Below are 14,334 nucleotides of genomic sequence, written 5' to 3'. Positions count from 1 at the left end.
TATGTTTAGAACGCTTACACTGAAAACACATGGCTTGTATCTAGTAACGGAAGTAGTAATGTTTAATTTGACGTTAATAGATCAAGTGTATTTCGGATAGGCTTTCGAACTTTTGCAATTAACGATGCGAAACAAAAAAAACATACCAAAAATGCATATGTCTATAAATATCACTACATTTTAAACATGTCCCGGAAAATCGGCAAAAGTCCCGGACAATTTAACTCAATGTCCCGGAATTGGTCTGAAAAATTATGGCATGTATGCATATGACATAAATAGACTAATTGAGCTTATAATAATCTGATTACTATAGCCAGGTCAATTAAGGACTTAAAAAACATTTTTGTTGTCCTGATTTCATGAAGACTTGAGATATTTATGCAAATAGAGTTTCAAGATATTGGATTATCCACAAATAAAAGTATTTTTGATCTGTGTTGTGCAGGCTCTTTTTCCATGACTGTCAAAGTGAAATTTCCATGTGAAAAGGATGTCAATTTTTCATTCAACCATTGTGTATAAAGAACGGTTCTGCATATAATTTGCCATTTTGATAGGAGATGACCAGGGTGACAGAGAAAAGGGATATGCATTTGAGATCTGGTCAGGACTCTATATAAAAGTGGTTATATTTAAAAATGTTTAAATACCACATGACCACGGACTCTAGATCTTCGTTACATGACTAAGGTTCTAAATTAATCTAGTATGAACATTTGAACTATATCTTTTTAAAACAAGTAAAAAATAATATTTGATGTACAAATTTAATCTACAAATGTGTACAGATACTACTTAACATATATTTGACTGTTTTGAATGTAGGAACTAGTTAAAATATCCATTTAAAAAAGTTATCAGGATACGAAATATTCATTGCCTGAAGCAAAGACCCTGGAGCTATGTTTACATATCTTTAAACACACTGATTAAAGAAGTAAAACAATACATTGATACAACAGAGGTAAAATCATACCCTCTGAACAATATGATACATAATTATGTATCATATCTTTTTATCTGGATCTGGATAGGTACACAGCAGGATGTTAAGATGTGCGCGCTGCGGGAGAGATATATGAGTTACTTATATTTTGGATTTAATTTAATTCACTGAAATTCATCACTGAAGTTACAGTATGATCTCATTAGATATAGATGTACATGATTGTATCAAGCAAAATATATTAAATAATTATCAGTATTAATTCACTGTCATGATTTCAGTATCATTAAAATGACTTCAGTAAAGTCTATCATTCATATGCATCAATTTTTTAAATATAAATATAAGTATACTACATGGAAACATTTTTGAAACAAGGGCTGTTTGTAAAACATGCATGCCCCCCATATGGGCTGTCAGTTGTAGTGGCAGCCATTGTGTGAAAACGTTTTTTGGCACTGAGACCTTAACCTTTGACCTTGTGACCTGAAAATCAATAGGGGTCATCTGCGAGTCATGATCAATGTACCTATGAAGTTTCATGATCCTAGGCATAAGCTTTCTTGTGTTATCATCCGGAAACCATTTTACTGTGTCAAGTCACCGTGACCTTGACCTTTGACCTAGTGACCTGAAAGTCAATAGGGGTCATCTGCAAGTCATGATCAATGTACCTAAGAAGTTTCATGAACATAGGCATAAGCATTCTTAAGTTATCATCCGGAAACCATTTTTCAAAGTTGAGTCACTGTGACCTTGACCTTTGACCTAGTGACCTGAAAATCATTAGGGGTCATCTGCAAGTCATGATCAATGTACCTATGAAGTTTCATGATCCTAGGCATAAACGTGTTTGAGTCATCATCCGGAAACCATTTTACTATTTCGGGTCACCGCGACCTTAACCTTTTACCTAGTGACCTAAAATTCAAAAGGGATCATCTGCGAGTCATGATCAATGTATCTATGAAGGTTCATAATCCTAGGCATAAGCGTTCTTGAGTAATCATCCGGAAACCATTTAACTATTTTGGGTCACCTTGACCTAGTGACCTCAAAAGGGGTCATCTGTGAGTCATGATCAATGTATCTATGAAGTTTCATGATCCTAGGCATAAGCGTTCTTGAGTTATTATCAGGAAACCATTTTACTATTTTGGGTCACCGTGACCTTGACTTCTGACCTTGTGACCTGAAAAATCAATAGGGTTCATCTGCGAGTCATGATCAATGAACCTATGAAGTTTCATGATCCTAGGCATAAGCGTTCTTGAGTTATCATCCGGAAACTGTTTTAATATTTCAGGTCACCGTGACCTTGACCTTTGACCTAGTGACCTCAAAATCTATAGTGGTCATCTGCGAGTCATGATTAATGTACCTATGAAGTTTCATGATCCTAGGCATAAGCGTTCTTAAGTTATCATCAGGAAACCATTTTACTATTTCGGGTCACCTTGACTTTGACCTAGTGACCTCAAAATCAATATGGGTCATCTGCGAGTCATGATCAATGTACCTATGAAGTTTTATTATCCTAGGCATAAGCATTCTTGAGTTATCATCCGGAAACCATCTGGTGGACGGACATACGGACCGACATGTGCAAAACAATATACCCTCTCTTCTTCGAAGGGGGGCATAATAATACAGTAGCATGAACCAACAACGGAGGCAACTTGTTATGTCACAATTTTGCAGTGTATAAATAGTGGTACTTAATAATCTCGCTAAACATGTGTCTAAATTACGTTTAAAAGCTATTTTCTGATTGGATGAAACAGTCGGAAACCATCCAATAAATAAAGTCCAAATATTTATGTTGCGGAACATGGAATGCCATGCCGCATGCAAGCTATTTATAAAGTAAATATCGTAATAAAAAAAGTTTGTTATGTTTTTTTTCGCGGTCAAAGACAGTGTTCCTGGCTGAAAACGATGCAATATTACTTTTAAATCATTCATTCATTAGTTTTTAGCAAGAAAAAGGTAGAATATTAGTGTAAAACATTTTTTTTTTAATTTAAACTTGTGTCTGCTACAATTTAAGGAGTGGTTACGGGAATTACCGATTGTACAGATGTATCGACAGACATATGCAAAACGAAAGAATAGCTTGCATATTTCAAGTTTATCAGCCTTGAAATTACCTATTAATCAAATGAGAATCGAAATTATTAAATTATAAACCAGTAATGTTCATTAACACCAAAATCTTTGGGCACAACCATCATATTTTTGGAAACCGTGACGTATTGTTTTTCCGAAACAGACGATCGGTAATTTCCATAACCATATGGAAAATTTCATCACTGACAAGTTTCGTTTCTAATGTTTTTCTCAAATATTCTACCACAAAATTATTGTATACCATTACACAAATGAATGACAAGTAATAATTCCTTGATTTTGAGGATGGACACTGTCTATAAATGCTTATAAAAAGGCATTAAAGCTTAACTTAAGTGCATAAAATATTGAAAAATAAATCCTAATTCAAGTGTAGACAAGTGTTCGTTTTATCCGATATATTCATTCATCCACATTGCTCAGACACTCAATTATATTGGAAATTATTACGAATATCTGATAAAACTTGCATTATTTATTTTTATCTTTAAACTTCCATTTCATAAATGTTTTTTTTGATAAACGTCGTCAATTATTAATTGTATATAGATTTCTCTATAGTTTGAAAAACATTTAGGCAAATATTTCTCATGTAAGATAAAATGCAAATAATTAGTAAAATATTCCCTTTTAATCAGTATGTTGGTTTATCGGTCAATAATGATATTACTTTGAACATTGAATTATTTAAAAGTTATAACAAACATTAAATGTTCTCCGAACAAATGATTCATAACACAAATAACAGATTGATAGGAAGATATGAACAAATCAAGGTTGCTAGGTTGCCCGCCTAGAATGGTCCTTTTAGTATGGAAGTACTTGATATATAAATTTATTAGCCTGTCGGTGTTGTAAAGACATAAAATATTTTATGAATGTCTCAAAGTGTAGAATTATTTTGCATTTAGTAAAAGAAAGGCAACATATAACCCTTAAGTGGCTGACAAGAACTTGTGGCTGAATACAACTAAAAAGAGGCATTGTGCTTCTTGAAAATAAAAGTCAACATCATTATATTAAATTTTCTGATCAAAAGTGTTATATTTAGTGAATAGGGGAAATACATTTTCAAGAATAAACAATATAATTATAAATGTTTTGGCGAAGTGCATCATAGTATTATCATAGTACCAGTTTTGGTTAAAAATCCAGTAACATTTTTTTAATTTCATAACCCCTTGTTGCAAAAAAAAAATCATAAAAAATTGAATTTTCAGCGTAACCTATTAAAATAAAATAAAAAAAAGGCTTAATTAGACCCTAGATATAATTTTTGCAATCATTTTTCATCAATTACAAATGTTTAAAAAAAAAGTTGTTCATGGTACCAGTTTTTTGTCAGAAAATTAATTACAATTTTTTTTAATGCGTTACCCCTTGTTGCCAAAAAATTCATAAAAAATATGATTTTCAAAGATATCCTTTAAAACAAAAGGAAAATGCCTTCTTAAACCGAAAATATTATTCCTTCAAGCATTTTACATCAATTATTTATGTTTGAAAAAATCATTGGTTCATGCTAAATACTGTTTGATATACTGTAAATAATGTAACTACACATCCAAGTAGTGAGTCCATCAAACTATTGCAACCGAAACACCTGGTGTGCCAAGGCACCAGCCGAAGTCAAATGCCATCTGACTTAGTGCATTTTACTATTTATATTTGTATGCATTTGTATGTGTTTGAAAAAATGTATAATCTTAAATGACATCTTCTGACCATGCATGTCCTAGATTTCAAAATCCAGGCCCTGGTCTGACACATTGGTAACATAAAGGTCGCGGTGATGTAGTGGATGAGGTGTCCGCCTAGCGATCGGGAGTTCGTGGGTTCACTCCCTACTTGGGGAGCAATCTCATTATCTCCTCCACAGACACCAAGTACTGGTTCTTCCCAGGAAACGGACTCGACAATGTCCACATCTGCCTATAATAGGCCTTCCTGAAGAAGTAGAAGTTAACGTTAAACTGTTACCAGGCTTCTGAATTTAATTAGCCAGGTCACAGGAAAAGGGCAGTCTAATCAGTATCCAATTAAACTATTTGTCATTGTCAGAAAACCGCTCTTAAGCAAACAGTTTTCAAGCAACTGCAGGCTGAACTGGATCTAAACTGGCCACAATCGCCTTAATGTCTCTTTTACTGGGATACAGTTCATTTAAAGTGATATTATGGGCAATTGGGCATCTAACAGTTTATAGGTGTCTATCGCAACCGTTGTTTATTTTTGGTGTTTTCACTTCATATTCACTTATATGTTAATGCAGCATCAACATACTAAAACAATATCCCGGAAAGAGAAAAATGATGCATTTGAATATTGACCGTACTTTCATTTGACAACTGATCATGCATGTACGTTTTGAACCTAAATTTAGTTTTAGTGCAGATTCGTTCATACGACACAAAGACACAATTTTGTTTTACGGATCATTTTGGCTTACAGTACTGGGTGGGTCACGTAAGAATATCGAATATAAAATATATTTTTATAAACAACTGGTAGCAAGATGAGTTGCAGAAAATTGATCAGTAACCACAATTTAACTAACTCTTTTGATCTGTTAATTCTTTTCAGCTCAATTCAACAGTGCAAAATGCCAATACTATCACTTTAACTTTAAAAGGATCTTTTCATGTTTTGATAAATTGACAAAAATTTAAAAAAGTTGTATCGGATTCGCAAATTTTCGTTTTAGTTATGTTATTTTTAGGAAACAGTATTACTGAATATTTACCATGGTCTAATATAGCCATTATATGCATCTTTTAACGATTTAAAAATTATAAAGCGTTGCAACGCGAAACGATTGAATAATTTGGAGAGTTATGTTGTTGTTTAATTGTGTGAAACTACGAAGATTGCTTATATTAGGTATAAAATACGTCAGCCATTTATACTTGGCAGAATAGTCGAGCAGGCTAATGCGTTTTTATGTCCCCCACTATAGTAGTGGGGGACATATTGTTTTTGCCCTGTCTGTTGGTCTGTCTGTTGGTCTGTCTGTTTGCGCCAACTTTAACATTTTGCAATAACTTTTGCTATATTGAAGATAGCAACTTCATATTTGGCATGCATGTGTATCTCATGAAGCTGCACATTTTGAGTGGTGAAAGGTCAAGGTCAAGGTCATCCTTCAAGGTCAGAGGTCAAATATATGTGGCCAAAATCGCTCATTTTACGAATACTTTTGCAATATTGAAGATAGCAACTTGATATTTGGCATGCATGTGTATCTCATGGAGCTGCACATTTTGAGTGGTGAAAGGTCAAGGTCATCCTTCAAGGTCAGAGGTCAATTATATGTGGCCAAAATCGCTCATTTTATGAATACTTTTGCAATATTGAAGATAGCAACTTGATATTTGGCATGCATGTGCATCTCATGGAGCTGCTCATTTTGAGTGGTGAAAGGTCAAGGTCAAGGTCATCCTTCAAGGTCAGAGGTCAAATATATGTGGCCCAAATCGCTTATTTTATGAATACTTTTGCAATATTGAAGATAGCAACTTGATATTTGGCATGAATGTGTATCTCATGGAGCTGCACATTTTGAGTGGTGAAAGGTCAAGGTCATCCTTCACAAGGTCAAGGTCATCCTACAATGTCAAACATCATATAGGGGGACATTGTGTTTCACAAACACATCTTGTTATTTCAGGACTAAGGGGGTCACTGGTTCGAGCCCTGCTGCTGAATACTTTTTTTTTAAGAATTTTATTCTGGATTTTTAACTGGAGCTTTTAAGATCCAATGTTTACATTTATCAATATAAAGCATTTAATGACTAACTTCAAAACATGTCAAAATCTGTGAAAAGGCCCCTTTAAGGTAGCGCACCTCTAATGATTTCCCGTGATTTCTTCGAAGGTTGAAGAGCCAGGCTCTACTATTAGGTGCCGTAGCCTAGTGGTTAAGGCGATAGACTAGAAATCTTTTGGGATATTCCCGCGCAGGTTCGAATCCTGCCGACGACGTTTACTTTTTTGCGACGCGTTTTATTTATTTTCTAACGTAATTATACGCCCGTATAAAATACGGGACGTATTATGTGAAACCCCTTGGCGGGCGGCGGGCGGAAGGCATCACTTTGTCCGGACTCTAATTCAAATTGTATTCATCCGATCTTCACCAAACTTGGTCAGCAGTTGCATCTAGTTGATATCTAGGCCAAGTTCGAATATGGGTCATGCCGGTTCAAAAACTAGGTCATAGGGTCAATAAGTGCATTTTCAAAGGGGCCACTTTGTCCGGACTCTATTTCAAATTGTATTCATCCGATCTTCACCAAACTTGGTCAGCAGTTGCATCTAGTTGATATATAGGCCAAGTTCGAATATGGGTCATGCCGGGTCAAAAACTAGGTCATAGGGTCAATTAGTGCATTTTCAACGGCGCCACTTTGTCCGCACTCTAATTCAAATTGTATTCATCCGATCTTCACCAAACTTGGTCAGTAGTTGCATCTAGTTGATATCTAGGTCAAGTCCGAATATGGGTCATGCTGGGTCAAAAACTAGGTCAAAGGGTCAATTAGTGCATTTTACTTTGTCCGGACTCTAATTCAAATTGTATAAATCTTATCTTCACCAAACTTGGTCAGTAGTTGCATCTAGTTGATATCTAGGCCAAGTTCGAATATGGGTCATGCCAGGTAAAAAACTAGGTCATAGGGTCAATTAGTCCATTTTCAACAGCGCCACTTTGTCCGGACTCTTATTCAAATTGTATTCATCCGATCTTTACCAAACTTGGTCAGTAGTTGCATCTAGTTGATATCTAGGTCAAGTTCGAATATGGGTCATGTCGGGTCAAGAACTAGGTCATAGGGTCAATTAGTGCATTTTCAACGGCGCCACTTTGTCCGGACTCTAATTCAAATTGTATTCATCCGAAACTTTTAAACAACTTTTTATCCTGCGTCAAAGTGGTATGGGGGTATAAGTCACATTCAGTGACAAAGCTCTAGTTGTTCATTCCAAAAGTATGTTTAGAAAAGAAGCCAACACCTGACCCAATAAACTTAAAAAAAACACTCTGTGTTTTTTATATGCCTGTTTTCCAAAACGGGACGTGTAATAGTTTCACCCTTGGCGGGCAGGCGGGCGGCGGCGTCTACAGTAGTGTCCGCTCTCTAATTGCAGTAGTTTTCATCCGATCCTCACCAAACTTGGTCAGAAGTTGTATCAAGACAATATCTAGGTCAAGATAGAATATGGGTCATGCTGAGTCAAAAACTAGGTCACAGGGTCACTTAGTGCATTTCAAGGATTTAGCATTGTGTTCGCTCTCTAATTGAAGTAGTTTTCATCCGATCTTCTACAAACTTGGTCAAAAGTTGTATCTAGACAATATCTAAGTCAAGTTCGAATATGGCTCATGCCGGATCAAAAACTAGGTCACAGGGTCACTTAGTGCATTTCAAGGATTTAGCATGGTGTCTGCTCTCTAACTGAAGTAGATTTCATCCGATCTTCACCAAATTTGGTCAGAAGTTGTGTCTAGATGATATCTAGGTCAAGTTTAAATATGTGCTGCTTAATTTTCAAAAATAATTCATTTTGCCACTCAAATGGTAAAGTTATCAAGTTGTTCAAAACCTTCAAACGGGCGTATCTTGTGACAATTTGGCACTCTTGTTTGATTTAATATGGCATATAAGCTATATTTATTGTTAAATATGTTGCAATTTTTATGCACATTCTTCAATTATTAAAATTAAAACAACGTTATGGCGAAATTGGGTGATTTACTTTTGAAAATACGAATCATGCATGTTGCTTTTTTATTTCAAAAAGTAAATGGTAAATCTGTCTATTTCTTGGTATTTTTGCTGTATATAGTGTTTCTATAAAAACTAAGTTTAAAATATGACTTAAATGATACTATTTTGAATTTTATGACACTTTGTTTTTAACCGACCCAATTTTTACTTGGCTGAAATCACTTTGGTATATTTCATGGCGCTCTTCCATAGATAAAAATTTGTAAAAAATAAATGTCTGTAAAAGAATACTTATTTCATCTTGTTTAAACTTTAAACACCTTTACAGCATCTGTACACACCAACTGCATGCCCATATTTGGAAATTTGAATGAATTATGGAACTTTTATATACCCCAGGGGTGAAAAAAACTGGACAAAAGCCGAGCGTGTGGGTGGTTTTGAAAAAATCGATATATATTTTTTTTTAAAGCATGGAAAGCCTACCTACAAATTTGCATGTAGTTCAGTGAAATGATGCTGATTAAGAAAATAATTACTTAGATTATATTTGGATATGTGCTCATTAGAGGTGCACTACCTTAACATAATAACTACTCCTATAAATATGACGTGGATATACATGGACTAAACGGTAAATTACGTCTAATTATTTGGACTGGTTTCCGGTCTTTTCTCCCCCTGGATGTTTCTCCCCTGGTCTTTTCTCCCACCAAACCCTAGACTTTTCTCCTCCCAAATTTTCTTATATTATCTGTATATTTAGGTAGGAGAAAATGAAGTATGTGATTGGAGAATGTTTAATGAAGGAGCAATTTAGTTATACCAATAAATGTTGGTGTTATTATTGCGTAATCAGTGTCGAGTAGTGCTATTTTTTATTAAATTTTGTTGTAAGTCTATAAGACTATGAAAGAAATAGTAATATAGCAACAAATTATTTTAAGTTTCTGTTTTAGTTTATAAATTAATATAATTAAATAAAAATTGATTGTTTATCATTCTTGAACATTTATGAAATGATCAAAAGATATTGTTTTTCATCAGTAGCTGAGTGTCAGTAAATGTGAATCAGTGCAGTTAAAAAAGTGTGTTTTGTTTTTTATCTAATCAGTTATTTTTGATAATATTATATGCTTTTTAATGCTGAAAACATGTCTTGGTATAGATCTAACTTCTTAATTTATATTAATACAATTTTTAATTCTTCATATTTTTTCTTCATTTAAATTATAATTTAATACAAAAATTTTTTATTTAATACAAAAAATTTATTGGCACAGCTATAACTAATTAAATTATATTATTGTAACAATTTTAACACATTCATAGTTTTTTTATTCATTTTAATAAATATTTAATACAAAAATATATATTTAAACTTTCATTAAATGTTTAACAAAACTAAAAATAGTTTTTGATGTGTACCATAATATTAAGAGTAAAAATTGATGATTTGAAATAAAATAAAATAATTAGTAATTGTGTTGTGATTCTTTATGCTTGAAATGTATTTAAACTTTCATTAAATGTTTTACGAAACTAAAAATTGTTTTTGATGTATACCATGATATAATGAATAAAAATTGATGATTTGAAATAAAAATAAAATAAATTAATTAGTAACTGTGTTGTGGTGCTGTTTCGGTTTAATTATCAGTTAAAAATGAGCTAAGATGTTGATTGGCACATTCTTTCAAATAAACAAGGATGACACATTCCAATCATGTAACTAAGCAAGAATTTCTCACAAGAATGTCTTAGGGATTCACACCTGACCATTTCCACATCCTGCCCATATCCTACCCAGTCCCAATGTCATGAAACAAGTTAGTTTTGATTTGACTTTAATTGCTTCATGATCATTTTGAAATTTATTTTTTACAGTTTGGTAATATTTATATTAAATTCAAAATTAATAATCAATATTCAAACTTTTGGTTGCTACACATTTAAATCACACACTAATTTAAGCAATTTATTTCAATTTCTATCATTCATTGTGTGATCTAAATATTTAGCTGTTTAACTCAAATAATTCACTTGAATAATCTAGTAACGTTTTACATTTTGTACATAAATACTTTGGCATTAGTAAATAAAAAGTAGCTAAGAATATGTTTAAACTAAATGTACATACTTAATTCAAATTACGTCAACCATTTATACTTGGCAGAATAGTCGAGCAGGCTAATGCGTTTTTACTCCAGGACTAAGGGGGTCACTGGTTTGAGCCCTGCTGCGGGCTACTTTTTTTTTAGAATTTTATTCTGGACTTTTAACTGGAGCTTTTAAGATCCAATGTTTACATTTATCAATAAAAAGCATTTAATGACAAACTTCAGAACATGCCAAAATCTGTGCCCCTTTAACATGATATCTTCTCCTATAAATATGAGGTCGATATACATGGACTAACAGTATATTACGTCTAATTATTTGGACTATACTGATATCAACTACTTAAATAGAAAGAAGAAAAAACTCAAACAAACCAGTAATTTGAGTAAAGAGTTTGTAATCAATGTTGTATTTCAGGACAGCTTTGTGATTTGCAAATCCCATATGACATGTTGATATCGGGTATCATAGCCATTCAATAAGTCGCAAAATGCTCTAACTAAATTTATTAAGCAAAATGTGACTTAAATTGATAACTAAAATTACCAGTATCATAAGTATGCCAGTTTTGCCTTGTCAAGCTGTCGAGATCCAGAAAGTGCTTCATTCACATTAAATATATCCTTTGAATTCCATTTATTGTTGCATTACTAAATAGCGAAACAAGCCGATTTATGCTGTAAGAAAGTTTTGACACGAGTGTTATCAAGTCTCTTATGGACGAAGCCATTGTTGTAGAAAGTGATCCATTCACATCGAATATATCCTTCGAATGCCATCCATTGTTGTCATTAGAGGAGATTTAGTGAATAAATAATTCCTATATCCTAAATGACAGCTTCTTAATAGCGAAACAAGCCAATTTATGCAGAAAGAAAATTTTGACTCGAGACTCTCATGGGGGCGGCCATTGTTGAATGTTGAAACACGAACGACAACTCTGCTAGGAGAATGTTATCAATGAAAATCAAAGAGGTCGAGGTATTTCGATTAGAATAATCGAGTTATCTCAATCGGACTGGCTCGGTCTTTTACATAGGTCGCCATGGTGAAGAATTTTTTGATGGTTATCATACCTTAGACGATGCTGTTCCAGCATCGTCAAAAAGTGGTGGCCTGAGAACAGGGGTCAACTAATACTGGTTATCTGTGATTATGTTATAGACTGGCAATGTGACCTGTGTTTTTATTATAGACTGGCAGCTGGACACATATGAGTAATTTGCAGTGTATTTGTTTTTATAGACTGGTTTGTATTTCTGTTATAGACTGGCAGCTTGACGCACATGAACATGCTGCAGATGCCCATCACTTCTATTCACTTCAGTGAGGATCACATCTATGCTGTCTGCCGGGACAAGCTCATACGCACATATAGCTTGGTAAGACTTTTTTAAAGAATAAAATCAGAATGTGTGCAAGGGTGAGTGTTTTGTATTTTATCTTGGAATTTTACACAGTTTTTAGATCAACAATTTCAAAATTAGCAAAATTAAAATCAAAAATGCTCATAGCTCAAAACTATCAGGAGTTTCCACTTGAAGCTTAATAGGTAGGTCAGACTGATAGAGGGAATGTATTGTGTTCAATAAGCATACATGTATATTGCTCTATTTGTTATTTTTAGCTCATCTATTTTTTTTTTTTTAAATATGAGCTATTGTCATCACCTTGGCGCTGCGCCGGCGTCGGCCTCCGGTTAAGTTTTGCATTTAGGTCCACTTTTCTCAGAAAGTATCAATGCTATTGCATTCAAACTTGGTACACTTACTTACTATCATGAGGGGACTGGGCAGGCAAAGTTAGATAACTCTGGCGTGCATTTTGACTGAATTATGTGCCCTTTTTATACTTAGAAAATTGAAAATTTTGGTTAAGTTTTGTGTTTAGGTCCACTTTTTTCAGAAAGTATCAATGCTATTGCATTCAAACTTGGTACACTAACTTACTATCATGAGGGGACTGGGCAGGCAAAGTTAGATAACTCTGGCGTGCATTTTGACAGAATTATGTGCCCTTTTTATACTTAGAAAATTGAAAATTTTGGATAAGTTTTGTGTTTAGGTCCATTTTATTCCTTAAGTATCAAAGCTATTGCTTTCATACTTGAAACACTTACTAACTATCATAAGGGGACTGTGCAGGCAAAGTAATGTAACTCTGACTGGCATTTTGACAGAATTATGTGCCCTTTTCATACTTAGAAAATTGAAAATTTGGTTATGTTTTGTGTTAAGGTCCACTTTATTCCTACAGTATCAAAGCTATTGCTTTCATACTTGCAAAACTTATTAACTATCGTAAGGGGACTGTGCAGGCAAAGTTATGTAACTCTGACTGGCATTTGGACGGAATTATGGGCCCTTTATACTTAGAAAATTGAAAGTTTGGTTAAGTTTTGTGTTTTGGTCCACTTTACCCCTAAAGTATCATAGATATTGCTTTCATACTTGGAACACTCGCAGACTATCATAAGGGTACAGTAAAAGGACAAGTTGCATAACTCTGGATGTCATTTTTACGGAATTATGGCCCTTTTTTGACTTAGTAACTTTGAATATATGGTTAAATTTTGTGTTTCGATCCACTTTACTTCTTAAGTATCAAGGCTATTGCTTTCAAACTTCAAATACTTTCATGCTATCATGAGGTTACTGTACCTGGCAAGTTGAATTTTACCTTGACCTTTGAATGACCTTGACTCTCAAGGTCAAATTATTAAATTTTGCTAAAATTGCCATAACTTCTTTATTTATGATTAGAATTGATTGATACTTTGACAAAACTACTCTTACCTGACATACCACAATAGACTCCACCCAAACCATCGCCCGGGCCACCCCCTCCCCCCCCCCCCCGAATCCCCCCCGAATCCCCCCCCCATTTTAAGATCATCTCACAAATGACCACCGCACCCTCACACTATACCCCCCCACCCCACCCCCTCCCCAATTTTTTTTTAAACGGTTAAAAAACAAAACATATATTTTTATTATTTTATGTTTGAAATACCGTCCAACAATCGCACCCAAGAATAACCCCCCCCCCCACCCACCCCTCCCCCCACCCCCCTTTTTTCCTTTCCTTTTTTTCGCATTTTTGGAAGATAATGTAATAAATGTCCACACCCCCACACAATGCACCCCTCTTTACTCCACCCCTCCCTCCTTTGTGATTGAAAATGAGAGTCCCTTCACCTTTAAAAAGAAAATAGATGAGCGGTCTGCACCCGCAAGGCGGTGCTCTTGTTTTATTTTGGCTGAAGCATAGTTTTTAAGTAAATGAGTTATTAACACGAAACTTGATTCCTAGGTAGATCTTATTAAAGGGTTGTGCAGTGCACAAGAACCATCACTCTTGCTCTGCTATGCCTAGACTCTGGAGATATTGTTAGTTTTTGTAC

The 14,334-nt window shown here is 34.3% G+C and overlaps 1 protein-coding gene across 3 annotated transcripts in view; it reads left to right on the top strand.

Moving 5' to 3' along the window:
* The window catches only part of LOC127871814 (uncharacterized), a 68,806-nt gene that overhangs the window by 44,001 nt on the left and 10,471 nt on the right, over positions 1 to 14,334 (top strand). For all 3 annotated transcript variants that reach the window (XM_052415018.1, XM_052415017.1, XM_052415016.1), the window contains exon 13: positions 12,200 to 12,313. In XM_052415018.1, the coding sequence (XP_052270978.1) occupies positions 12,200 to 12,313 (114 nt within the window). The remainder of the gene's footprint in view (positions 1 to 12,199; positions 12,314 to 14,334) is intronic.

Source organism: Dreissena polymorpha, chromosome 3 (genome assembly GCF_020536995.1).
Source record: "Dreissena polymorpha isolate Duluth1 chromosome 3, UMN_Dpol_1.0, whole genome shotgun sequence".
Taxonomy (NCBI): domain Eukaryota; kingdom Metazoa; phylum Mollusca; class Bivalvia; order Myida; family Dreissenidae; genus Dreissena; species Dreissena polymorpha.
Note: the sequence above shows the minus strand (reverse complement) of the source record. Positions and strands in the feature narration are given on the sequence as shown.